Below are 27,764 nucleotides of genomic sequence, written 5' to 3' on the forward strand. Positions count from 1 at the left end.
GAGGAAGAGGCGGAGCTGAGGGCCGCGGGCTCCGCGTGAGGTGAGAATGCAAACGCGCCTCGTCTCCCGTGGGAGTCGGGCGCACCCCCGTCCCGCCCCCTCCACTCGCAGGTCCTCTGTGGCGGTGGGAGGTGGGACTAGCTGGAGGCTGCGGACTGCGCCTAGCAGGTAAGAAGGCGCACCGGAGAGGCCTTTCGCCATTATGTCCGAAGTCCAAGAGCATCGTCCACACCGCGAAAGGGGTGCAGCGCTTGCGCGTGTGCCCTCGGGGCCGGGTAGAGCTGGCGCATGCGCACATCGGGGCTGAGCGCTGGGGACCTGCCCGGAGCTGAGGAGGAGGCGGCGGCGGCGGCGGCGCGGCCCGCGGTGGCGCGCGGCCCGCTGCACCCGAGCTGCTGGGACCGGTGTGGGCTTCAGTCGGCTGGCGGTTGATTGTGTGACAGTCGTCTTTGTGCCCTCCGGGTTCACCCCCTTGCGGCTCAGCATTTTAATCATACTGCTGAAGTCGGTGAGCCGAAAGAAGCGCACTTTAACCCTCGTTGCACAAAATAAATAAGTAAATAATGCAAAATCTCCAGTTACATCCAAGATGGAAAGGCTAAGGTTTTGAGGGATTGGTGTATTAAGCAAAAAAGATAAGAGCACAGAGACACGGTCAAGAGTGGGCGCGTGGACATAACGAATGTGAAGCAATTGGAAGGGAACGGATTTGTTTACTTATCTATTTATTTATTTTGTGGGTCGTGGGCCTTGAACTCTGGGCCTGGGCGCTGTCCCCCAGCTCTTCAGCTCAAGGCCAGCTCTGCCACTGAGCCATCTTCCCAGCCCCGTGAAGGGATTTCTAAACCCACAAAAATTTCAATTTATAGCCCTGGGCCCTTCCAAATGGTCTCCATTTTATTTCAATACCTTTTTCTACCTCTGTCAAAGGAAAACAGAATGATTACCATCCTGTATATGGAGCCATCCAAGAGAAAGAGATCTTCCTTTCCTTCTTTCCTTTTCCCCCCTTTCTTCCCTCCCTCCCTCCCTCCCTTCCTTCCTTCCTTCCTTCTTTCCTTCCTTCCTTCCTTCCTTCCTTCCTTCCTTCCTTCCTTCCTTCCTTGCCCCCTTCTCCCATTCCCACCTTCTTTCTCCTCTTCTCTCTTTCTCCCTTTTTCTCTATTTTTTGTGTGTTCCAGTTCTGGGGCTTGAACTCAAGGCCTGGATGCTATCATTACTAAGTTTTTTATCACTTGAGCCACTTCATTTCTGGCTTTTTTATGGTTTTGGAGATAAGAATATCACAGACTTTCCAGTTGGAGCTGACTTTGAGCCACTATCCTCAGATCTCAGCCTCCTGCATAGCTAGGATCATAGGCCCTCAGCTGAGAGATTTCTGAGGAGGTATCCATATTATAACTATGACATTTATTGAGGAAATAAAAATGTCAAAGTTTTTAACATTATGTACACCTATGTAACTACCATTTCAAGTAAAAATGTAGTGAACCTTATGCTTCATTTTAAACTGTTTACTGGGAAGTAAACAAGTTCCAGAAGGATGAAGATTATTCTTTGTGTGCTTCCAGTAGTTTTTGGCATTGTACTTCCTATGTTTAGAAGCAAGACCCCATTCTCCTCCTTCAGGTGGAATTATTATTTATTAAGGTACTTATACTTTCTACCCCATTGCATCAGAATCATCCTGTACCAGCATCTCAGGACAAGTTAAAATATACTTTATTTCTTAATCCTGCTCTACTTGATTTTGCCCTGACTTGGGAACCAACTGATGCTTGAGGCATCAGTTAATCCCCAAAGTAATGCTGTTGACTAACTTAGACTTATAAATTCAAGGATGAATCCATTTGACACTGTTACTACAAACATATATGGGCAATAGTTCATGAGACTTTGTGTTTTCTTCCCAGTCAAACAAATACTGAAAGAACTACTCAGTAGGAAATGCAGTGGAAACTCAATTGTAAATTGGAACAAATCCTTGCAATTAAGATTGTTTGTGTTTTTATTGTTATTATAAACATGCTGTTCAAAGGGGTTACAGTTACATAAGTCAGATAATGAGTACATTTGTTTTTGGACAATGTTACCCCTTCCTTCACTCTCTCCTAGTCCTGGAATTAGGATTAAGTGGTTCTGCGGAAGCATAAATACTCAACTGACTAGATTCTGCTATTTCAGCAAAGAGAAAAATTATAGAAATTGTTCTTGCTTTCACCTTTACACCTTTCTGTCTGGGATTCAGGATTCAGCATTCAACTCTACATTTGCCTCTGATGATTCATAAGAGGTATTTAGAGTCTTGTTCCCCATCCAGGTCAGGGAGCAACTCCTTTGCAATCCAGCTGTAATGAAAAGATCCCAGGGTGTGCCTCCAAGTGTGAGGTCCTGAGTTCAAAAGTAAAATTAAAGAGCCCAGAATCTGTAATTTATCCAAAGACGGTGTAAGTTTTGTAAGCATTCACTTCATTCTTCATGGAATTTTATTTGTTGGCTATTTTACTGAAATATGTTTTATTTACTTTTTGGGTGTGGGTGGGTCGTTCCTTATCCCTCAAGGGAGGAATAAATGTAACTGTTTTGGAAAGAAAAACCTAAAGTACTGATGACATATTCTCCAAAGGATAGAAACACTCATCAGAATCTGCCTTGTGAGTTGAGAGTATTAAGGGCTGTTTGACAACTTTTTCATATCCAGACGACAGAAAATCTTAGAAGGGTTACAAATAACAGTGCATGGAGAAAATACTCTCAGAGGACAGCAGCAGCTTCTACAGGGTCCAGCTCCTTAGACCCCAGAATTTTAATAATACATTTTAATTTCAGTAAACCCACAGAGACACTAAGGGTCCTTGTGATGATTTTAAATCAAAACACTAGCTGAACCTGGGAGGAGAAATATTCTCACAGACATATCTTAGCAAAGGACAAAGTGTTTGGGTATCAGATGAAGAAATTACTTAGGTCTTTTTGTGATACATTTATAGAATGGCCAAAAAGGAAAGCAGATGAAAATAAGAGGAAATTGAGTGCTGGGGCATGCCCTAACCCCAGCATTTGGGAGGCTAAGGCAGGAGGATAGGGAATTCTAGGTCAGCCTGGGTTGTATAGCAAAACCTTGTCTCAATAAAATAAGACAGAAAATTGTAACAGAAAATTTATATACTACTGTACAGCACCTCCCCCGCCCCCAACTTTTTTCTTCACCCTTGGGCATCTTTGCCTGGCTGGCTCTGTGAGGGAACTTAGCTCATAGTAAATTCTCAATAAGTATAACCAAGGGCACTATGGGTCAAGATATGGTTCCTGTGACCTTGAGTTCAGCCCTCAAGGTCTTTAAGGAGGGCCCCAGTGGCAGGATCTCAGGCCAGGGCTGGGTTAAAGAGGTGTTAGAGGTAGCTTTGATGCCCAAAATATCGTAAAGCAGCAGCTTAGAGACCTGGGACTTAGGAACACTGGACTGTGAAGCCCCAGAGAGACAGAGGTCTGCCTTGTTCTACCAGTACCTGGCATGATACCTGGACCAGCTACTATGTGTAGGTGAACAAGTAAAGAAAAGTAGCTTGAAAAAGTAAAAGTATTTTGAAAAACAAACAGCAGCAAGAACAGAACAACAACAAAAGGAAATCTACATGCAACACAGTTTTTAAAATTAACACAACTACAAGGCAGGAAATGTGCTGTAGGAAATAGGTCAACATGAGTGGAACAGCAGGTTCTTTGAATGGAACAGGTTAAGTGGATTTGATTTGCTTCTCTTTAAATGTATGTACTGCATGCTACCAAAGCTCTGAGATAGGTTTGAAGCAAAACCAATGAAAACCAATTATTTTGGAGCCATCAAAGCAGCTGATACTCCATATTGAAACTCCATATTAAAAACTCCCTGTGCCTGTTACTGATTGACAGACACTGAGAGTGAACTTTCCCCCAGTGCCCTTTAACCTACAGAAAGGTTAGACTTCTTCCCTTCAGCCTGTACAGATGAGTCCTTAGCTTTTGTTTTATATTTAAATCCAAGTGGGACTTGAGACTGGAACAGAGATCGTTATAGGAAAGAGACAGAAGGAATGTTGTTTCCCTGATCCACTGTGGATTTTTGTTCCCCTAAATGAATTTGACATAGTTTGTCATCAGCAGAGAACATATCTGACAAGGATGTCTATAAAATGCATAGGAAACAGTGGCAAATGTGTGTGCTCTGAGGACCTGAGACATATACCTTATTGGGCTAGGACTCCAAACTTGGTAGTGGTCTTTTAAATTTACCTTGTTGCTTTGTTTTTGCTTTGTATCTGTTCTCTGTCAGCAAAATAGAGACTTCGCTCTAGGGAAGATTGTCTGAGTGATTTTTGCTGATGTGCTGGGGTGCGACTTCAGGTGAAGACTTTTAGCCCATAAAGTCATTTCTTCATCCTAAGCTTTGAGTTCCTTTCCAAGACTTATTCTGCTTTTCATACATTTAACACTTATGACGCCTTTCAGGCAAGCATTATATATGTAGCTCCTCATTTAAGAAATACATTATCATACATACAATGAGCCTCCTGTGTTCCTTCCCCACTCCCCCTCCAATCCCATAGAAGTAACCAATATTTTAATTCTGACATTTATAATACCTTCATCAGCCTTTTTAAAGAAGGTGCTGGGCATTTCCTGCTGCTGTACCAGATATTTAAGCCTGGTACAGCACTCTACCATTTGAGCCACACCTCTACTTCCAAGCCTAGGTAATTTATAAAGAAGTTTATTTGGGCCCACTCTTCTAGAGGATGGAAGTCAAGAGCCTGGTTCTGTCATCTGCTTGGCTTCTGGTGAGGAGGGCCTCATGGCAGAAGGGCAAGCAGTCAGGAGGAAGAGAGAAAGGAGCATGCTGGAAAAAGTTAACATATACCTGAGAGAAATGACTCAGTCAGTCATAAAGGCTCTGTTCCATGGCCAGACACTTCCCACTAAGCCCCAACTTCTAAGGTGGCCACACTGAGGAAATAGGGTGCCATCACAAGAATTATAATAAATATACTCAGACCAAAGAAGACAGAGTCTTTTTGTTTTTTTCAGTGTATCAGAAGTGTACTCTGAAGCTGGGAGCCGGTGTCTCATGTCCATAGTCCTAGCTACTCAGTATGCGGAGACCTGAGGATCACAGTTCAAAGCCAGCCTGAGATGGAAAGTCCATGGGACTCTTTATCTCCAATTAACCACCAGAAAACGGGAAGTGGTGTTGTGGCTCAAAGTGGTAGAGCACTAGCCTTGAGTAAAAGAACTCAAGGACAGCACACAGGCCCCAAATTCAAGCCCCATAACCAACCAAAAACAAAAGTGTGCTCTCGTATGTTTTTTGTCACAGGGCTAAGAGATTTTGTGTCTGTACACAGGAGGAGGTAGCAACAGTTCCACTGGAAATTGTCAAATTGGTCTCCAAAGTCATTGTACGAGTTTATACTCACACAGTTCTTCTTTCTCCACAATCTCAATTAGGAACTTTGAAAAATGTACTAATCTGATGGATGTGAAATGGCTTTGTATTCTCATTTCCCTGACTACTAATGGGTATTGATATTGTGTGTGTGTGTGTGTGTGTGTGTGTGCGCGCGCGCGCGCGCGTGCATGAAGGTTTTATCTGTGAAATACATGAATTACCTCTTTGTATTTTGTACCCTTCTTTTTTTGTGTGGGGGTTCCTGAGGTTTGAACTCAGGGCCTTGTGCTTGCTAGGCAGATGTTCTACACTTGAACCATGCCTTCAGCTGACCATGTCTTTTTTGAATTATTTGTCATTTTTCTTACTTATTAATAGCTGTCCTTTGCAGATTCGGAATGCTAATTCTTAGTATTTAAATTTTATTTATAGTTACTTTTTTTCCTTATGTAACTTAATCTTCTAATCTAAGACTAATCTTAGATAATGCTTCCACAGTTATTATTATTATTTTATTACTGTTATAATTAGCTTTACTGAACTCAGGGCCCTGCACTTGCTAGGCAGGTATTCTATCTTTTGAACCCTGCTCCTGACCCTTTTTTGCTTGGTTTCTGAATAGGGTCTGATGTTTATGCCTAATTAGTCTGGACTGAGAGTCTCCTGTTTCTGTTTCACATGCAGTATTGTTGAGCTGATGCTTAACAGCACACTGAGCATTTTAATGGTTGAGATGGGGATCTTGTGAAGTTCTTGCATGGGATGGCCTGATCTCCATCTCCCAAGTAGCTAGAATCACACACTTGAGCCACTGGGCCTGGCCTATTGGTAGTTTGGGGCTGCAGATTTTTATAGTTATAAATGACAATTTTTTTCCTTTATATATGTGTGTGTGTGTGTGTGTGTGTGTGTGTGTGTGTGTGTGTGTGTGTGTGTGTGTGTGTGTGTGTGTGTGTGCTGCTTTAAAAAAAGCTGCCTAAGCTGAGGTTATGAAATCTTTTTTGCATCATAATTTTAAGTTTTTTAAAATGTTTTATTTGTTGTGATTTGTTTTGTTTTATTTTGTGACAGGGTCTTGCTATGTAGCCCAGGCTAATGTTGAACTTTTGATCCTCTGCCTACACCTCTGTAGTGCTGGGATTACAGGACTGTGTCGCCATTCCTGGCTCTGGCTTATTTTTCATATTTAAATACCTTGTTTGCCTGAAATATTTTCTTGTACTGTGGGAGACAGAAATCCAGGTATTTGGGGTTTTTTTCTGTATAATATCTATGCCAGTTAGCATAAATAATCATGCAAATGACTACCTCAAAGTTTAGTGACTTAAAACAACTCTTACTTATTTACCTTACATTCCTGTGAGGTTGGGCCCAGTTGAGCTTGGTCATGGGTCTGTAGTTAGGTGCCAGTCATCTAGATGCTGTGCCACAGGAGGTTGCTTACGTAGGAGGTTGTCCACTTAGACATCGGGCATATTTTTCACTGAGGCATGTATCCCTCATACAGTGTCAGCAGGTTGCAGAAGAATAAAAGTCATATTAAAAACCTCTTTTGTTTATCTTGCCCATGTAATTGTAACCCCTCTGTACAGTATTTTCACAATAAAAAAATTAAAAAAAAACAAAACTCTATTGTGTCTGGTAACATCCCATTAACCATAGCAAGTTACATGGCTGAGCTCAGCTCTGAGTTAAGGCATTAAATTGACATGATAAAGAAATGTGGCGACACAGAGAGGAATGATTGCTGGCCATTATTTTAGTAGTTAGGTTATTATAATATTCAGTAGTCTAAGCACCATTTGTTATATAGTTCATTTTTTATTTTTAGAAATTATCTTTAACTGGGCACCAGTGGCTCACACCTGTAATCTTAGTGACTCAGAAGACTGAAATATGAGGACTGAGGTTCAAAGCCAGCCCAGGCAGGAAAGTTCCTAAGATTCTTATCTCCAGTCAAGCACCAGAAACCTGGAAATGGATCTGTGGCTCTTGTGGTAGAATACTAGCTTTGAGCAAAAGAAGAAACTCAAGAGATAGTGCCCACACCCTGAGGTCAAGCCCCAGGACTAACACCCACCCCCCCATACCCCCCCCCACATCTTTAGGGCTGGGAAGGTGGCTTAGTGGTAGAGTGCTTGTCTTGCAGGCATGAGGCCCTGAGTTCTATTCCTCAGTACCACATAAACAGAAAAAGCCAGAAGTGGTGCTGTAGCTCAAATGGTAGAGGGCTACTTTGAGCTGAAGAGCTGAGGGATAGCGCCTAGGCCCAGAGTCAGCCCCCAGGACTGACAAAATAAATAAATAAACCAACCAGTTTATAAGTACAATGCATCTTGGTTAATGTCCTCTTGGATTTCGTTCTTAGTTCTACACCACCTTTTATTTTTTGCTTAGTTTGCACTTTAATTTTATTTCCTGACCTCTGCTTTCTTCAGCACTTGTACTGATCTTCCCCTTACTCTCATCACCTTTGGGTAGTTTTATAATTTCTACATTGTCAAAGTTTATAACATTCCCATTGTGTTCTGTAATCCAAATCCTCATTTTTATTATATATTCTAGTCTCTTTCTATAGTTTTTCTATTACTTCTTGCTTGGCAGAAGTTAATCCTTTACAGATTTTTTTTTCAAGAAAGGCTGATAAGACTAATAAACCCTTAGTTCTTGAATTTTCAAACCTATTACATGTTACTTTTTTTTTTTTTTTGGTTGGTTGTGGGGCTTGAACTCTGGGCCTGGGCGCTGTCCCTGCGCTCTTCAGCTCAAGGTGAGCGCTCTACCACTTGAGCCACAGCACCACTTCTGGTTTTCTAGTGGTTTATTGGAGATAAGAGTCTCACGGACTTTCCTGCCCAGGCTGGCTTTGAACTGTGATCCTCAGATCTCAGCCTCCTGAGTAGCTAGGATTACATGCGTGAGCCACCGGTGCCCAGCTGGCTACCTGTTACTTTTATATGTCAGGTTTATCTCGGTATAGTATAAAATTTCTGACTGATATTTTATTTTCTGAAAAGATTCTATAGGCCTTTTTTTCTTTTCTTTTCTTTTTTTTTTTTTGGTCGGTTCTGGGACTTGAACTCTGGGCCTGCCCGCTGTCCCTGTACTCTTCAGCTCAAGGCAAGCGCTGTACCGCTTGAGCTACAGTGCCACTTCCGGTTTTCTAGTGGTTTTATTAGAGATAAGAATCTCACAGACTTTCCTGCCCGGGCTGGCTTTGAACCACAATCCTCAGATCTCAGCCTTCTGAATAGCTAGGATTATAGGCGTGAGCCACCTGCGCCCGGCAGGCTTTTTTTTTTTTTTTTTTAACATTAATGTTCCTTTGATAAAATGTGAAAATAGCTTGATTATTTTGCCCTTAAAATGCTTTTGATTTTTTAAATTTGAATTCTCAAACAACTCTTACTTTATCTTTGAATTTTACCAAGAAGAGGAATAACAAAAAAGATTTAAATTGTTTTTAGCTAGGTGCCAGTGGCTCACACCTGTAATTCTAGCTACTCAGGAGGCTGAGATCTGAAGATTGTGGTTCAAAGCCAGCCCAGGCAGGAAAGTCTGTGAGTCTCATCTTCAATTAACCACCAAAAAGCTGAAAGTGGAGCTGAACCATGAGGACAAAAAAAGAGAGAGAGAGAGAGACAGTGCCAAGGTCCTGAGGTTCAAGCCCCAGGACTAGCAAAACTTAATTAATTAATTATAATAGTATATAGCGATTATAAAGAAAAGACAAAGAATTGGAGAAGCTTCTTCCTGGGTCCGCTGATTTTGGAGTTGGCTGGGTCTGTGGTGGGTCGTGGGTCACAGCTGGGATCCACACACGTGGCTCCATGTGGAGTTAGATCTGGACCAGTCAGGGGTGTGCCATCACCACAGGGCTGCATTCACTCCTCAGCCTTCCCTTCTTTGTATGAAAAAACATTTGTCACTTCTTAACAAATCATGTCCTTTGATCTGTGTCAGGAACATAGTTCTGAATGTAATGCTATGCCCCAAATCCTCCCCTCCTTCATGTATAGAGAGACCTGTTGCCCTTGCTGCCTGAGAACCAGACTGGTCCCCACTTGCTCCTTACCCTGACTGTGTACTCGGGGAGTGACAAAAGTCCAAGCGGAGGGCTTCCGCGCTCCAAATGCATTGGAGAGCAGGAAGAGTAAAGGAAACGCTGAATTCTGCACAGGAGAAATGCTTAGGGAACTGTGCTCTGTGTATGGATCTCAGTGCTTTCAGACCTACCCTCTAGCAAGCCCCCCTACAGGAAGGAAGGAAACTGAAGAAATCAGGGTCCCTTGAAGCTGAGCTAGAGCCTCGGACTGGCCAGGTAGCAACCCACATGGCAGACAGGCAGTTCTGTGGGCAGAGCAATCCTCGAGATATTGGCTCAGAGCTGTCCATGTCTGGTATAATCCACAGACAGGCTCCTCACATACAGGTTGGGGCCTCTGACTACAGTCCTCCCTTGCCTGGCCTCCTGGTGCTTCCAGGGCTTATACTTCTCATTCAGTCCACATCCAAACCTCCTCCTCCTGGCTGCTGTCTCTTTCTGCTCTCTCCCACCAGACAATGCAGGGTGTCTCCAGGCCCCCAGACTGCAATTGTTCCTTGTTTTCAGGTCCCCAGAGGAGCTGTGTCCCAAACAATAGGCCCCTCTGAAGGCATCTGGCTCTGACACTCCCTGATAATGAGGAGTGATGTGGTGATTTCTTCTCCAGTGCCACTCAGCATTCATGAGTCACCGTCACATCAGATCCCCTGCACTGGATGCCAGGCCTTTCCTCCAGCCAGGACTGCCAGCCTAACTGTTAGCAGGGCTGCCTGCCCTCCCCAAGCTCACCTTATGTCTGTAAGTTCCTGGCACAGGGATTGTCAGTGGAGAGTGAGGGCTACTTGTCTGCAGAGCCTTACTTGCTTGCACCCATGTTACTCTCCCATCACCATTCCTCAGAATATAGTTCCTGCCCTGACTCTTCTGACTGCAGAGTCATATAGCAGAAATATCTAATCTATCATCTTCCCCCCGAAAGCCCCTGCATCTTGGTGTTTTTTGAGCTTCCTACATCTGTAGTTTAATGTCTGATATTAATCTGGTGAAATTCTGAGATTATTGCTTTAAATACTGCTTGTGTTCTTTCCTCTCTTTTTTGAGTATTTACTTCTTTTTTTAGTTGTCCCATAGTTCTTGGATGTTTTAATCTATGTTTTTTTTTTAATTTTTTTTGAAGACTCTTTCTCTTTCTGTCTCTTCTCTTTCTTTCTTTGCTTATTTCTTGCTTTCCCTTCCTTCCCTCCTACCCTCCCTCCTTCCTTCCTTCCTTCCTTCCTTCCTTTCTTTCTTTCTTTCTTTCTTTCTTTCTTTCTTTCTTTCTTTCTTTCTTTCTTTCTTTCTTTCTTTCTTTCTTTCTTTCTTTCTTTCTTTCTTTCTTCTCTCCCCTCCTTCCTTCCTTCTTTCTTTGGCAGAGTTTCACTATGTAACTCAGAATGGTCTTGAACTCTTTTTTTTTTGGGGGCGGGGGGTGGGTCCGGTCATGGGGCCTGAACTCTGGCCCTGGGCGCTGTCCCTCAGCTCTTCAGCTCAAGGCTAGCGCTCTACCACTTGAGCCACAGCGCCACTTCCAGCTTTTTTCTTTTTGCTTATGTGGTGCTGAGGAATCAAACCCAGGGCCTCAGGCATGCAAGGCAAGTGCTCTACCACTGAGCCACCTTCCCAGCCCCTGGTCTTGAACAATACTGCTTTTATTAGAAGTTTTGTTGACATATCCTGTCTGAGTCTTTCCTCAGCCTTGTCCAGTCTATAATAATTAGCCTATCAGAGCAATTCTTTATTCAGCTACTGTTTTTAATCTCAAGCATTTCTATTTTTAGCACTTCATTAGAATTTCCCTCCTTCTGCTTACTTACCATTCTTTTCTTGCTTGTCTCCCCCCCCCCTCCAGTGATTCCTTAGCATACTTATCTAATTATTTTAAATTGCTGGGTGATTCCAGCTTCCTTGATATATCTCATGCTGGTTCTGATGTTTACTGTATCTCTTCGAACTCTGGTTTTCAATTTTTAGTATGCCTTGTGATTTTTGGCCTACAGACCTGGAACAAGATACTTTCTTACAGGAAGTTTTCCCCTCTAGTTTAGTCTTTAAGTACTTCCTTTCTGTTCATTATGAAGGCCATGTAGAAACTCTGAAACCTAAATTCTATCATCCACGTTGTAGAAAGACCTGGGAAAGATGATGTTTCTAACTTGTATTTCAGGAAACCCAAATCTTGGGGAATCAAATGATTTCCATTTTTTTTTCTTTTTCAGTGTAGTAGAGACAGATGAAGTATTAGAAATAAAAAGGAGAAGGGATGGAGAAAAAGTCATCAATTAACCATTAATTAAGAGTCACTGTAGTATTATTTATGATTCTTGAGATGAATTACCCACTTGGGGTAGTCGATTGGTCCACAGGGTGGCAGTAGAGAACTTATAAAATAAGGTTTGGCTTCTTTCTGTATAAAGTGAAATTGAAAGCGGTGAAGATTTTTGAGGTTGGGAGTGTAGCTCCGTGGTAGAGTGCTTGCTTAGCATGTGTGAAGCCCTGGGTTCAATTCCTCAGTGCCACATAAACAGAAAAAGCCAGAAGTGGCTCAAGATGTAGAGTGCTAAACTTGAGCACAGAGAGGATCAGGGACAGAGCCCAGGACCTGAGTTTAAGCCCCAGGACTGCCAAAAAGAAAGGAAGGGAAGGAGGGAGGGAGGGAAGGAAGGAAGAGAAGATGTTAGGATTTCCATCCAAATATAACTGGGGGGAGGAGGGGTGCCTCTTACATTAGACACTGAGAGCACTTCAGGAAGATGTTTGTTGGGCCGGGGATTAAACCAAGGGCCTCACGCTTGGGAAATGCTTTTCCACTAAACTACTTCCTGCTTAGCCCAAGGAAGTTTTATTTAAATTGTGAAGGTTTAGGTTAGCAAGCCAAAGTCCTTTGGTTAATTGTTTACATTAGCATCAGTTATTCTAATCAAAGAAGCAGAAACTAGTCTTAATCCAAGGACATAATGCAGAGTTAATTTTATATATCATTCTCCTTTTTTTTAAAAAAAAGGTATTGGCTGTATTTTTTTTCCAATGAAATCACAATGTACCCATTTAGTTCAGAGGACTTGATAATCTACTGTTCTGTGTGAGTTCATCTTTGAATTCTGATGATGTCCTCTGGCTGAAGTGTTTACACTTGACCTTTCCACTGAGATGTCAAAGGTCTTGCTAGGGGTCGGCTTCAACAACGCTACGCACACTACAACTATGTGGAGACTTGTGTTACAGAGGCAGCTCCTGGGCCTCCTCTTGACCTTCCCTCTCCTGTGTGAGAACAACTGGCCCTTAGAATGTCTTCTGGAAAAGAAGTTCTCCTTTTCCTTTATACCAGATTGTGTAAATTACATGAGGATGGACATTATTTCTATACCTTAACTTTAAAAAAAAAATCTAGCGGAGAAAGTCACAAAATTTATAGGTCGAGTTATAGATTGTTTATTTATTTTTCTTTGGTGCTGGTACTGGGGCTTGAACTCAGGACCCTGTTTCTTTTTTTTTTTTTTCTGCTCAAGGCTGGTGCTCTACCACTTGAGCCATAGCTCTACTTCTGGCTTCTTAGTGGTTAATTGGAGATGACTATTGTGGAATTTCCTTTGAACTACAATCCTCAGATCTCAGCTTCCTGAGTAGCTAGAATTACAGGTGTTAGCCACCAGTGCCCAGCATGAGAATTCTGAAACTCTTTGAAATGTTATCGTCTTTTCTGGTCTTCCTGCCAGTCCTACACAGAAACACATACTACACGGTTTCCTGGTAGCTTAGCAGGCCCCTCGGGGTCTGTTCCACAGGCTGTGACATTTCCTCTTCTACCTTTCTTTGACTTCCTTCCCAGTTGTGGGACCATTATTCTCCCTAGGACATAAGGAATAATGACATCTATGAAAGCCTGTAATCCTAAACTACTTCAGAGGTGGAGATCAGGGGATCGAAATTTGAGGCCAGCCACAGCGTAAAAGTTTGTGAGATTCCATTTCAACCAATATCTGAGCAATGTAGTACATGCCTGTTATCCCTGTAACATGGGAATCACACAGAAAAATCACAGTCCAGGCAGATCTGGATCAAAACCCTGTCATGGAAAAAGAGAATGGAGGTGTGACTCAAGGGATAGAGCCCCTGCCCAGTAAACACAGGCCCGTAAATTCAATTCCTAGCTTGGGCGAGGGAGTGGGGGTATCTGTAGTCTAGGTCTAGTCACTGCACCTGTGCAGTTACTCATATTTATAAACACACATACTTGAGAGTTGGAGCTCAGAAGGATCCAGGTTTAAAGATGTGCCCTGGCACCAGGTGCCAGTGGCTCACGCCTGTAATCCTAGCTACTCTAGAGGCTGAGATCTGAGGATCTTGGTTCAAAGCCAGCCCTAGCAGGAAAGTCTGTGAGACTCTTATCTCCAATTAACCATCTGAAAATTGGAAGTGGTGCTGTGGCTCAAGTGGTAGAGCACTCACCTTGAGCTGAAGAGCTAAGGGACAGCACCCAGGCCCAGAGTTCAAGCCCCACGACCAACAACAGCAGCTCAAAAGATTTGCCCTGGCAAAAAGGGCTAGGATTGTCATTCAAGTGGTATGGTGCCTGCCTAGCAAGTTCAAGGTCCTAAATTCAAGTTCTATATACCCACACACACACATATGATCAGTAAGTGTACATATAATATTTTAAATGTATTTATCTTCCTCTGAAATTACCTTATTAAGAAGAGTCTTAAAATTAATAGTCCAATCAATAAGTGGGCAAAGGAGCTAACCCAAGAGAGACTTCTCAGAAGAAGTAAGAATGACCAATGAGCACATGAAGAAATGTTCAGCATCCCTGGCCATAAAGGGATGCAAATCAAAACAACATTGAGATTCCATTGAGATGGAATTTGAGCAACAACAAATGCTGGCAGGGATGTGGGGGAAAAGGAACCATGTCCCACTGTTAGTGGGAATGTAAACTATCACAACCACCCTGGAGATTCCTCAGAAAAATAAACATAAGTCAGGTGCTGATGGCTCACACCTGTAATCCTAGCTGAGTAGCTAGCCTCCTAAGTAGGAGGCTGAGATCTGAGGATCGTGGTTCAAAGCCAAGCCAGGCAGGAAAGTCTGTGAGACTCTTATCTTCAATTAACCATCAGAAAACTGGAAGTGGAGCTGTGGCTCAAAGTGGTAGAGTGCTAGCCTCTAGCAAAAAAGAGCTCAGGGACAGCACCCAGGCCCTGAGTTCAAGCCCCATGGCCAACAGTAACAAACAAACATAGAACTTCCCTATGACCAGTCATATCACTCTTGGACATCTCCTAAGACCATTACAAGCCAGGATACTTGCATAGCTATGTTCACTGCTACACTATTCACAACAGTCAAGTTATGGAGACAGACAAGATGCCCTAAAATGGATGAATGGATCATGAAAATGTAGTACATATATACAATAGCATTTTACCCATTCATTGAAAAGAATAATATGTCATTTGCAGGAAAATGGATGGACCTAGAAAAAAAATGTTAAAAGAAGTTAGCCAAGCTCAGAGAGACATTTTTTTCTTTTATATGTGTGTGAAAGCTAGATCTAAAATACAACTAGGCATAACAATATATACAAGCTCCATGCAGTTACACACAAGCCAACTAACGAAAAGATGGTGTATTTAGGGGAAGACTCCAAAGGTGTAACTCCTCTGGACACCTAATGTACTGTTTATCAAAATGAACACCAGGCAGTAGAAACATGTTTTGGGGAGTAAGCAAGGGGAGGAGCACAGGAATGGAGCGGGGAAGGGTGAGCAAATGTAGTCATGTAGCCATTATATTCCGTGGTCATTATGTAAAAGCTGAACTATGCAACTTGAGGGTCAGGGGGGAGACATTGCCCAAGAAGCATTGTACTCATAATGTGACTGATGGACTTGCAACCCCTTTGTATAATTACTTTATATGACCAGCTAAAAGCTGGGCAAGAGGAATGGCTCAAATAGAGCACCATGGTGAGCCAAGCAAGCTGAGCAAATATGAGGTCCTGAGTTCAAATCCCAGTGCCACCAAACTGGGAAGGAAATGGAGCCATTTATCACAAATGAATCATAGAGCACGGTAGGTATAAAAATACCTAGTGAATGGCATGTTACCAAATTTCCACAAAACAAATTTCTATGTAATTTCAGGTTGATTTCTGTTCCTCATAGATTAAAAAAAAATCTGGTCAGGATTAGTGTTGGGAGCCACTTTTCCTGAGGAAAGGAGAAGCAGGGTCCTGGAGCCTTCCTGAAACCAGTTGCTCAGTAAAGATGCCATTTCTAGCATCGCTGCCCACTCTGATCACGCCTGTCCACTGGACCCTTCCCGTGGTGCACTTCAAGGACTTTGGTTTTACTCTGCATGAAATGGGAGTCACTGGACGTTCAAGATTGGCCCTTTAATGCGACCAGGATGGGGAAGGACCAAGGCCAGGCAGATATGTTAGGAGTCCAGCGGTGGGCCGAGCCCTTTCTCCCCATGTGGTCTCATTAGCTGCCGCTGGCTGCATAGCCCCAGCCCCCCGCTCTTTTGCAGTCTTGAGCCTCTTGAGGCAAGTACCTACTTCAGGCCCTCTGCCTGGGACAGCCCCCTCCAGATAGCCACATACCTTCCAATCTTGCCTTCACATGTTTGTGTGACCTTACCTTCTACCGAGGCCTTCCCTGCCTGCATGGCTGAGAACTGCCTCCTCCCCCAGCCCTCCCTGCCTACCTCCCTGCCTTTATTTCTCTTTCGTGCATATGGCTGCCATCTGACCTATAGGTATCAATCTGATCGTGCTGTTTCCCCATCTGTCCTCCTGTCCTCTCCTGCTTCACCTGACATCTCCGCCAGACCTCATGCAGGCTGGCAAGCCTGTCTGAAACGGGCACTGTCTCGGCCCTGCTGTTCCCTGGCAGTTGAGGATGCCTCAAAGAGGCAGGCACCTTGTCCCCTTTGTCTGCATTCGTACTGGGCCTGCTGCAGGTTAGTCTCCATGTCACAGGCCCTTCCAGGGAGCTCGGCACACATAACCTCTGATATCCACTGTCTGTCCTGACCAGCTCTGAAGATAGATCACTTGTTGGATTTTTCAGGAACCCCTCCACACCCAAGTCCCACACTCAGGACATCTGTGTGGACTTGGGCTGCACCCGGGAGCAAGCAGCTAGAATGTTGAGTCCTCCAGTCCTGTCACTGCATGCTCAGTACCCCTCCTGCTCCTGCTGGGCCCTCCAAAGGCACTGCCTCAAGCCTGTTGGCTTTCTCCTTAGCCCTTGTGATGCCAGTGTCCCTCCCGCTTCACCACTCTTTGAGAAGGGCAAACGTGGTACCTATTTTTATTCTAATTACTCATTCTGTCCTACCTCATTAAGCTTGCATCTTTCAAGCCTGAATACCTGGTGGAAGCTGCATAACCTCTAGTTATCCTTCTGCCCATGTTCACACACAAATGGCTGCCACTTATAGCTCCCTACCAGGCCCCCTCTGTAAATAACATAAAGTTTATTTTCTCAAAGTAGAAAAGCATGTGGTAGCTTGCTGTACCTGTGGTGTTTTTTTTTTTTTAGTTTTGCTGGATTACAAGTTTCTTACACTGAAAGTGTTGTATACCCAGGGCTGGGAGTGTACTCAGTGGTGGAGCACTTGCCTAGCGTGCGTGAGGCCTGGTGTTCGGTCCCTAGCACCTATGCCAAATCTGTGGTACAGAGTTCTCAGTTGTGAGAGGGTTACTGTGAAAGCTAGGATCTCCTAACTTTGCTACTATGTGTCTCATGTCCCTGCCCAGACTCACTTTAGAAATACTGTCCCTGGAGCTAGTGCTGGTGGCTCACTTCTTTAATCCAGGCCACTGAGGACTATAATCCAAGCCACTGAGGAGGCTGAGATCTGAGGATCCAGATTCAAAGTGAGCACAGCCAGGAAAATCTGGGAGACTCACTTATCTCCAATTAACCATCAAAAAGCTGGAGGTGGAGCTGTGGCTCAAGTAGAAGAACACCAGCCTTGGGTGGGGGGACTTAACAGATAGCACCTGGGTCCTGAGTTCAAGCCCCAGGACTGGCACTAAACCAAATCAAACCAAATAATGCTATCACTGGAACTGGGAAACTGAGGTTCTCTCCATAGCTACTCCCCATCGCCAGCATGGTAGAAAGCCAGACTGGAATGGAAAAGAGAGTTTTGATCCATTTTAAATTATTCCATGCTTGTCTTCAGAGACAAAGTTCAGATAAGAAAATTAATCAATTATACTTTTGTTTCTACTCTGAAACTCATGACTGCTTGCTGAAAGGCAGCTTGTGCTCATAGTAAAACATTGTTTACAGAGTCCCAGATGAACAGCACAGCCTTTGGGATTTGGGACCAGGATGGTACATTTATTCCCTGGAGAAAGAACTAACAGTTTGAGATGGGCTGGGGAGGAGGGGTGCAGGGAAGAGGGGGAAGAACTTGATTTTCTAAGATTCTGAACACACAAGGCTAGTAATATTCCATGGCTGAAATAAACATTGCTAGTCCTATTCCATGGCTAAAATAATTATGTTTATTTCTGGAACTTTTTCTAGGGGGAAAAAAAAAATCTTGCAGCCTGGGGAGTTGGTTTTGAAATGCAAACTCAGGAGTCCAGAGAGATTGGGAAGTGTGGCATTTTCCCCTTAAAGCATAGCCCTAGGCTTCTTTCATTTGTCCCTGTTATCTCCTCTTTTAATGGGGTTTCTGGGCATTTGGTAGACCCAGCCTCTCCACAGGGCAAGCAGCCTGGCAGGGGCACAACTCTTGCTGAGTCTGTGTGCCAGGGGAGCGAGAGAGGAGCCTTAGTCAGATCTGGACCTGGACCGTTCTCTCTAAAGCTTAGTAACACACTGTAACTGGAAGGAAACATTCCTGTCCTTGGGGCATGGGGGCAGAGTGACACAGAAGTGTCCTTCATGTCCAGTTTCTTCAGGCAGGAGTCACAAAGCAGAGTTTACTTGCTAGAAAATTCCACTTAGTCACTCCAAAAAAACAAAACAAAACAAAATTCCCAAAGAATATGCTTTTGAGCAAGAGATTTGGAGTAGCAAGACAAAGGCTGGTTAAGCAGTGACGCAGCTAACAAGTATCAGTCACCAACGACAATGCCGGGCTGTGATGGGGGACACTGCTTCACAGCAACTGTAGTCTACACAGTCTCCGCCCTAAATAAAGCGTGTTGTGCTGATTCCAGGGAGAGGCAGCCATTGTATTCATTGCTAACCAAGGAATCGAGGGAAGAATTTTAATCCGTGGTGTTTTTTCATGGCTTGGAAAGCGGAGCTGTGTTATTCATCGCAGTGGTCATTGGCTCTATAGTTGGTGGGTGGTTTGTGTGTGCAGGGCACCGGGGTGGAAGTGTAAAACACACCACAGAATTGTGTGAGATAATCAGATGATATTGCTTCCATCTTCTGTGCACATCTAGAGAAGTAGCCTTGCTGAACACTGGCTAAAGAGAAATCATGGCAAAGGTTGAATCTGTTTTGGAAATGTTCTAAAAAGCAGACTGTTAACACAGTGAGCCATTTTAAATGTAGCTTGTTACATGTTTGGAGAGAAACACATACTCTTTTTATTAGGAACATAAAACAAACTCTGAGTCGCAGTACCACTGTGTGTGAGTTTAATTGCTGGGATTAATAAATCACAGCTGCAAAAGTTCCTTTCTTGCCAGAATTCTTTATTCAGCTATTTTTCCCTTGGCCCATTACATTCCAGATTTATGGTCTGCATTATGCCTGGAGCCAGCAGCAAGCTTGCTCTTTTCTTCCTTGGCTATTACGCTGCTGCCACTGCTCTGGAAGTCGTCGCCACCAAGGACTGCGGGGCTGATCATCACCGATACTATGTGGCTGCTGTGTACGAGCACCAGTCCATCCTGAGTCCAGACCCCCTGGAGCTCACTAGCCGCCAGCAGGCCTTGGAGCTTATGAACCAGAACCTGGACATCTATGAACAGCAAGTGCTGACCGCAGCCCAGAAGGCAAGATTTGCTCCTCTGTTAAGATCTGAGCTTAGCTCCTAGAATGGAGCGCATTGCTCTTTGACTTGTGAGCAGTGGGTGGGAGCCCCCCGCCCCTTCCTACAGCCCCTCTGGAAAACCAGTCCAGCTAAGAAAGCTGCCTTGGCTTGGTCAGTCTTGCTACTCCAGACCAGCAACATCTCTGAGCCCATGACCCATGAGAGAGGCAGAATCTCAGTCCTACTCCAGACCCACTGGCCAGATCTTGAGTTTAGCAGCATTCCCCGCTCCTCCAAGCCACGCTTTTTGTTTTCATTTTTGTTGTTGTGGTTGTTGTTGTTTGGTCATGGGCCTGGGCGCTGTGCTTACCTCCTCAGCTCAAGGCGAGTGCCCTACTACTTGAGCCACAGCACCACTTCCTGTTTTCTGGTGGTTAGTTGGAGATTAAGGGTCTCACAGACTTTCCTGCCCGGGCTGGCTTTGACCTGCAATCCTCAGATCTCAGCCTCTTGAGTAGCTAGGATTACAGGTGTGAGTCACCGGCGCCCAGCAGCCACCAGTTCTTGATGTGGCTTTGAGCCAGTTACTGTGCAAGTGGTAAACAAGTGTGGGTGCCAGGTCCCCAGGAATCTGCTGTAATTAGCCCAGATGGGCAGGAGTCTGAGCATTGGGTTTTCAAAGGCTCCCCAGGGAAAGTTTGATGTGCAGAAAAACTTGAAAACTACGGAGCATGATAAACTCATGCTTCATGCAGCCTTTAGAGCTTAACAAAAATAGTATGTGTCCACAGAACTGTTGATTGCTGCCTGTGGATACCTGGGGTCTGTGCCAGCCCTAGCCAGACAGAGCCCCGCCCAAGCCACAGGGGTAAGGGCACACCTCTACTTCCCTTGCTACCAGGAGGGGGAGGGATAGAGATGAGGTTCCCGTGGGGGCAGAAGGGCAGTGTCCATACCCTGTTGGGGAACCTTTACCTGAAGGGCAGTTTGGGCTTTAACCCCAATGGGGGCAACCCAGCCCAGATTTTGAAGAAGCTCTGCCCCACGTTGATGTGTACAAACCATCTGTGCTGCCAATATCTTGAAGCAGGGTGCCCAGGATGGCCTGGAAGGACATAGCTATCATTGTGTGTGTGTGTGTGTGTGTGTGTGTGTGTGTGTGTGTGTGTGTGTGTGTGTGTGTGTGTGTGTGTGTGTGTGTGTGTGTATTGGTCCTAGGCACTGTCCCTGAGCTACTTGTAATTGGAGATAAGAGTCTCAGACTTGGGGCTGGGAAGGTGGCTCAGTGGTAGAGCGCTTGCTTTGCATGCATGAAGCCCTGGGTTTGATTCCTCAGCACCCCATAAGCAAAAAAAGCCAGAAGTGGTGCTGTGGCTCAAGTGGTAGAGCGCTAGCCTTGAGCTGAAGAGCTGAGGGACAGCACCCAGGCCCAGAGTTCAGGCCCCATTTACCAGCAAAAGAAAAGAGTTTCAGACTTTCCTTCCTGGACTGGCTTTGAACTATGAACCTCAGATCTCAGCCTTCTGAGTAGCAAGGATTACAGGCGTGAGCCACTGGCACTGCCTGGCCTATTGGTATATTAACATTACAGGCAAGACTACACACACAATCAAGTGTTTGTGTAATATATGTATACACATATATATTTACATGCATATAAATATATATGTAAAATTATATGCCTAATTATATGTGTATATAATATGTATGTTAACTTATATAATATATAATATAGTATATAATAATATAGTATATGTCTAAAGTGTATAATGCTATATAGTATATATGTATATATAATACACACAATATACATATAATGTACTAGTATATGCTACATATAGTATTATATACTCTATATTATGTAGTATACACTGTAGTATTATATACTATGTAGTATAATATACTATGTTATATAGTATATATATTATAGTATATACTATGTATTATACACATATATATTATACATAGTATATACTATGTTATGTACATATACTATCAATTATAGATGCTGATATAAAGGAGCTTGAAGACCTGGTTCAGTACTTCTGAGGGATGACACTCTCTTTTGTTACATTGTGGTTTCTCCATGAACACCTTCCGTAGCCCAGCACTGTTTCATAGGTGCACTCATCCTAGTGGTGGCAACTTCTGCAAGTCTTCCTTTCAGTGGACAGAAATCAGAAACCCCTAGTTCTGCCGGATCCCCTCACTATAGCATGTCCCCTCCTGCACACTTGAGGACAGCTGCCATGGTTCCCAGCGTCGATCCCCTCCGTCATTATCCTCAGTCCCTTCCATAGTTCCTGGGGAGATTTGCTTTGCAGCCTGCCGATAGGCCAGGCTATCCCAATGCAGTTGAGGCTGAAGGAGGTTCCTACCACTCTCATTCTGGACTCTATCTTCAGCAAGCTGTGGCAGTGACAACTCACGGTGGACTTGTGAGGTCCCCACTGCAATTTGACACCCCCATCCCTATACCCTTTACACACACACACACACACACACACACACACACAGCCTCCTGTACTTCTGGAACAGATTGATGTAACCTGAAGGCGGACCTCACATTTCTGCCATTGGATGTTGGATTTCATCTTTCCCCTGCTGGTCTATTTATGCATCTGTATATCTGTTCCCTAAACATCTTTCACACGTTTTGTTCACACCCGGCTTCTGTCTGTGCTGAAGTCAGTGTGAAAACCATCCCAGTGAGGCCTCAGCCTCCTGCCCACAGCAACCATTCAGGACAGGTTCGTCAGAGGCATTGGCCTGCACACTGCCCCAGCACTGGCCACTTCAACTCCTCTTGCTTCTTCAGCAGCCCAACACCATTTGGCAAGTGCCATGCAGAACCAATCCTGGCGACTGTCAACTCCTCAGCTTGCAGTTTGTGACCTGCCCCCAAAGGAAACATGTAACCCGGCCACGGGCAGACACTATCCACTCATGGTGCAGGAGCAGGGAAGGGGCTGCTAGGTGGATTTGGGTGCTCACTGATAACCCAGCTCCCTACAGGGTTATGTCTGTGTGTGGCAAAGCAACTATGAAAAATTACGTCAAGCAAGTGTCCAAGTTTTTGCTCAGACTTGCCTGGAGTAGTTGGAGGTTTCTCTTTAGGTAGAAGCCCTCATAGGAGGAAAGGAAGTCCAGCGTAAAGGTGATTAGGCAGCAGTACTCGGGTTAGCGACCTTCATTCCCAGAAGCAGTTCTTAATCTCATTAAAATCTCTAAGTGAAGGTTTCAAAGATTTGTGAACTGCGGGACACTGGTGGCTCATGCCTGTAATCCTAGCTACTCAGGAGGCTGAGATCTGAGGATCATGGTTCAAAGCTAGCCCAGGCAGGAAAGTCTATGAGAACCTTATCTCCAATTAACCACCAGGAAACAGGAAGTGGTGCTGTGGCTCAAGTGGTAGAGTGCTTATCTTCAGCTGAAGAATTTTCGGACAGCACCCAGGCCCAGAGTTCAAGCCCCACTACTGACATCCCTCCCTCCCCCCACAAAACCCCCCCCCAGATTTGTGAACAGTGTTTATTCAATAAATCTTCTGTGTAGACTATATAGACATGCTCACTACAGTTTTTTTCTTATTACAGAAAGTTGTAAACAATTAAAATATCCATTAATAGAGGAGACACTATGATACCTTCTTAAATATAATCTGGTCATCACTAGTTACTTTTTTTGGTGGCAGTATTGGGGCTGAACTCAGGGTAATCATACTTACTAGGTAGGCATTATACCACTGAGCCATGCCTTTAGGCCCTTCCCCACCCCCACCCCCATTTTGAGATGGGGGTTTTACTTATTGCCCGGGCATATGCCTGCACTGGACAGTGAACCTCCTATTTATGCTTTCCACAAATAGAAATCAAAAAAGAATTTTTGTTGTACTCTAGAAATAAGTGTCTGCTATTTTGGGTTCTCACACCCTCTGCTGCTGCTTCTCCACCCTGAGCATTGGGGTCAGCGTTTTAGACTTGCCATAGAATCTGTATAAGTAGAGCTCAATGGGAGAATGAGGCTCTGGCGTTGAGCACTGCTCTGTCTGGTTATTGGTTTTTTGTTGTTGCTGCCAATGTCACAGAGGCCCAGGATATTCGCAAGTATGTGAAAAAGGCTTGTGGGGTGTCGAGTCCTGAAGGGAGCCTCTTGTTCCCAGTTGTGGAGTTGAGAGCTCAAGGAAGTCCTGGTTTCCATGCTGAAACCACATCCTCACCTTTTACCTCTCCCAGTGGGTCCCAGTCATGGCTGGGGATTAGAATCACTTGGGGGAACTTTAAACACAGTTGCCAGGAAACCTCTCCCTGTCACCCCTTGAGCCAATTGAGTCAGACTTCAGGGCATGCTCCAGCATCAGTGTTCTCAGCAGCTTTCAGAATGAAGGCTGAGAAGCACTAGAGATGCCACCTCTGTTAAGGGGTGTAATATCCAGGCTCTCTAGAGCACCTGACCAACTCCATCTCCCAATGTATCACCAAGAACGCCAATCCCTCCTAACTGCTCATCTGGTTAACTGTGCCCATCACCCATCTACTCACTCCTATCTTCCCTGACCTGCCCTCAACACAAGGAATGGTGTTCCTAAAGGACTTTTGTCATTGTGCCCCGTGGATCAGACTAAGCCAGACAGCTTCTGAAGGAAGTTGCTGAGACCTGAGCCTTGTAGCCTGGCTCCCAGTACAGAGTAGCTTGTTGGTGCTTCCCTTTTCTGATAACAGACTGCACTTTGGTGTTTGGCTTTACAGGGTGTGCAGATTATAGTGTTTCCAGAAGATGGCATTCATGGATTCAACTTTACAAGAACATCTATTTTCCCATTTTTGGACTTCATGCCATCTCCCCAGCTGGTCAGGTGGAACCCGTGCCTGGAGCCCCACCGTTTTGCTGACACGGAGGTACGTGAAGATCTCAGCCTTCCTGCTTAGGAGGCTGAGGGTGTGCAGAGTTGAGCCACGCATTCCACAGCATGCAGAGATCCAAAGGAGACAAGCCTGTCATAGGATCAGCAAAGTCCAACCCTATTTCCTCCATTCCATTAAGAATGTCTGCCTTTGAAAGGCAGAAAATCATATACATGCTAAACAAAAGGGGAAAAAATCTACAAGTTCACCACCACAACCCATCCTTCATCTTCCTTTTTTTCCCTAGAGAAACTTCGCTCAGTCATGTGCTCCACTTCCAGCTCTATCACTTTCTGTATGCTTTTTGTGTACATTATTGATGTCCTTTCTAACATGTTGTGTTCTTATTATAACTTGCTACGGCAAGCAATTTGTGTATGGGTGTGTGCGCGCACTCATACATGTGCATGCACCAATGCTGGGACTGGAATTCAGAGCTTGGGTGCTGTCCTTGTGCTTTTATGCTCAAGCTTAGTGCTCTAACACTCAAGCCACAGCTCCATTTCTGGAATTTTGGTGGTTAATTGGAAATAGGAGTTGCTCAAACTTTCCTGCCTGGGCTGGCTTCGAACCTTGATCTTCAGATCTCAGCTTCTTGAATAGCTAGGTTTACAGGTATGAGCTGCTAGTGCCTTGCTAAATTTTAAGTTATTTTAAAGATTACTAGGACTGGGAATGTGGCTTAGTGGTAGACTGCTTGCCTTGCATGCATGAAACCCTGGGTTCGATTCCTCACTACCACATAAACAGAAGAAGCTGGAAGTGGCACTGTCGCTCAAAGTGGTAGAATGCTAGCCTTGAGCAAAATAAGCTCAGCGCCAGTGCCCAGGCCCTGAGTTCAAGCCCCATGACTGGCAAAAATAAAATATAAAGATTACCAAACTTCTACATTAAAAGATTTCATGTCTCCAATTAGTCTGAGTACCTGTTTTCCTAACCTTTGTCAATGCAAGATACACATTTGAATTTTTGCCATTGTAACAAAGATGTCTCTCATAAGTTCGCATATATGTATTACTAATGAGACTGAGCATCTTCAGGTGTTTGCTGGCTGTTTGTATTTGTTCTCATGTGGGTCACCTGTTCATATCGTTTGCATGTTTTCATTAGTTTTTATTTTTACCTTATTTGTGATAACTATTTCTATGTTAAAGACACAATATGGGGAATTTTTCTACAAAAATATGAGATAAAAGAGGATTTTTAAAATACGTGATTTAAAAATAACACGTTTTTATACCTTTTATTTATTTCTTCGTTCTGCTCTAGGTCCTCCAGCGTTTGAGTTGCATGGCCATCAAGGGAGAGATGTTCTTGGTGGCCAATCTAGGCACGAAACAGCCTTGTCTCAGCAGTGACGCAAGGTGCCCCCATGATGGGTACTACCAGTTTAACACAAATGTGGTGTTCAGTAGTAATGGCACCCTTGTTGACCGTTATCGCAAACACAACCTCTACTTTGAGGCAGCTTTTGATACCCCTCTTCAAGTGGATCACATCACCTTCGATACCCCCTTTGCTGGCAAGTTTGGCGTCTTCACTTGCTTTGACATCTTGTTCTTTGACCCTGCTGTCACACTCATCAGAGACTTGGAAGTAAAGCACATTGTGTACCCGACCGCCTGGATGAACCAGCTCCCGCTTTTGGCAGCCATTGAAATTCAGAAAGGTTTTGCCATGGCCTTTGGCGTCAATGTTTTGGCAGCTAACATCCATCACCCATCTCTGGGGATGACAGGAAGTGGCATACATACCCCTCTAAAGTCCTTTTGGTACCACAACATGGTAAGCCCCAAAGGTCAGCTTATAATTTCCCAGCTACCCAAAAATCCATCATGTCTTGTTGAGACAGAGAAGGCAAAAGATAAAATGGACTCATTCCACAGTAAATTTTTAAAGATGGTGTCAAGTGACCCGTATTGTGAGAAGGATGCCCAGGAAGTCCATTGTGAGGAAGCTTCAAAGTGGAACACGAACGGGCCTCCCCCGTTCCACTCAGAGATGATGTACGACAATTTCACACTGGTCCCCGTGGAGGGAAAGGAAGGCCATCTCCGAGTCTGTTCCAACAACCTCTGCTGCTACTTACTCTATGAGAGGCCTGTCCTGTCCCAAGAGCTGTATGCCCTGGGGGTCTTCAGTGGCCTCCACACAGTGCACGGCACGTACTCCATTCAGGTCTGCGCCCTGGTCAAGTGTGGAGGACTTGGCTTCGACACGTGTGGCCAGGAGATCACAGAGGCGACGGGGCTATTCGACTTTTACCTGTGGGGGAACTTCAGCACTTCCTATATCTTCCCTTTGTTTCTGACCTCGGGGATGACCCTGCAGACCCCTGACCAGCTGGGCTGGGAGAATGAGCACTATTTCCTTAGGAAGACTGGACTGTCGTCCGGTCTGGTAACTGCAGCTCTTTATGGGCGGTTGTATGAGAGGACCTAGGCCCAGAGTGAGGCCTGGGGGTAGATGCTGGTCATTGTGTGGACAACCCCACCCTTTCACAGAGGACCACTGGGCCTGGAGGGGGGGAAGCGCACTCCTGGGGCATACCACATGGTTCCATGAGGACTGCAGGAAGCCACAGAAGAGGCAGGTTCCCTCTTTCTCTTCAGTGTCAATGACAGATGTTTTCTGGTATTTTCTGTTCACATTTGTCTTTTTCAAGCCACTTCTGGCAAATCTTTTAAGTACACAATTGGTTTTAAATAAATATGTCAGTTGATACTTTACACATTCACAAGGCAGTGGTTTGGTTTGTTCTTCATTGTTCAATCAGTGATATCCAGGATGTGTAAATATTTTGCAAGCCTCAAGTATTTTCTTTTTTTTTGTTGTTTGTTTTTCGGCTTGAACTCAGGGCCTGGACACTGTCCCTGAGCTTTTTGCTTATGGCTAGTGCTCTACTACTTGGAGCCACAGTTCCACTTCCAGTTTTCTCGTAGTTAATTAGAGTTAAATATCTCATAGGTTTTCTTACCCAGGCTAGCTTCGAACCATGATCCTCAGATCTCAGCTTCCTGAGTAGCTAGGATTACAGGCGTGAGCCACTGGTGCCCAGCTTACCTCATATATTTTTTTCTTTTCTTTCTTTTCTTGCTTGCTTTTTTTTTTTTTTTTTTTTTTTTGCCAGTCCTGGGGCCTGACATTAGGGGCTGGGCACTGCCCTTGAGCTTCTTTTGCTCTAGGCTAGCCCTCTACCATTTGAGCCACAGTGCCACTTCCCGCTTTTTCTGTTTATGTGGTACTGAGGAATCGAACCCAGTGCTTCATGCATGCAAGGTAAGCACTCTACCACTAAGCCACATTCCCAGCCCACCTCATACATTTTCTAAGAAACAAATTATCAAAGCAAAAGCTGTGCTGTGTTCCATCTGGCCCATGAGAACTCTGCAGT

General features: G+C 44.5%; 1 protein-coding gene across 1 annotated transcript; it reads left to right on the forward strand.

Annotated features, from left to right (window-relative positions):
• Positions 1–5: 5 nt before the first annotated feature.
• Positions 6–27,099, forward strand: Btd (biotinidase). The gene is made up of 4 exons (XM_042679816.1): positions 6–168; positions 19,224–19,488; positions 24,215–24,364; positions 25,640–27,099. The coding sequence occupies exons 1-4, from the start codon at positions 47–49 to the stop codon at positions 26,810–26,812; spliced, it is 1,710 nt and encodes a 569-aa protein (XP_042535750.1). The 5' UTR covers positions 6–46; the 3' UTR covers positions 26,813–27,099.
• The last annotated feature ends 665 nt before the right edge of the window (positions 27,100–27,764 follow it).

The sequence above is a fragment of the Dipodomys spectabilis genome, unplaced genomic scaffold (assembly GCF_019054845.1).
Source record: "Dipodomys spectabilis isolate Male_0828 unplaced genomic scaffold, ASM1905484v1 ptg000054l, whole genome shotgun sequence".
In the NCBI taxonomy this organism is placed as follows: domain Eukaryota; kingdom Metazoa; phylum Chordata; class Mammalia; order Rodentia; family Heteromyidae; genus Dipodomys; species Dipodomys spectabilis.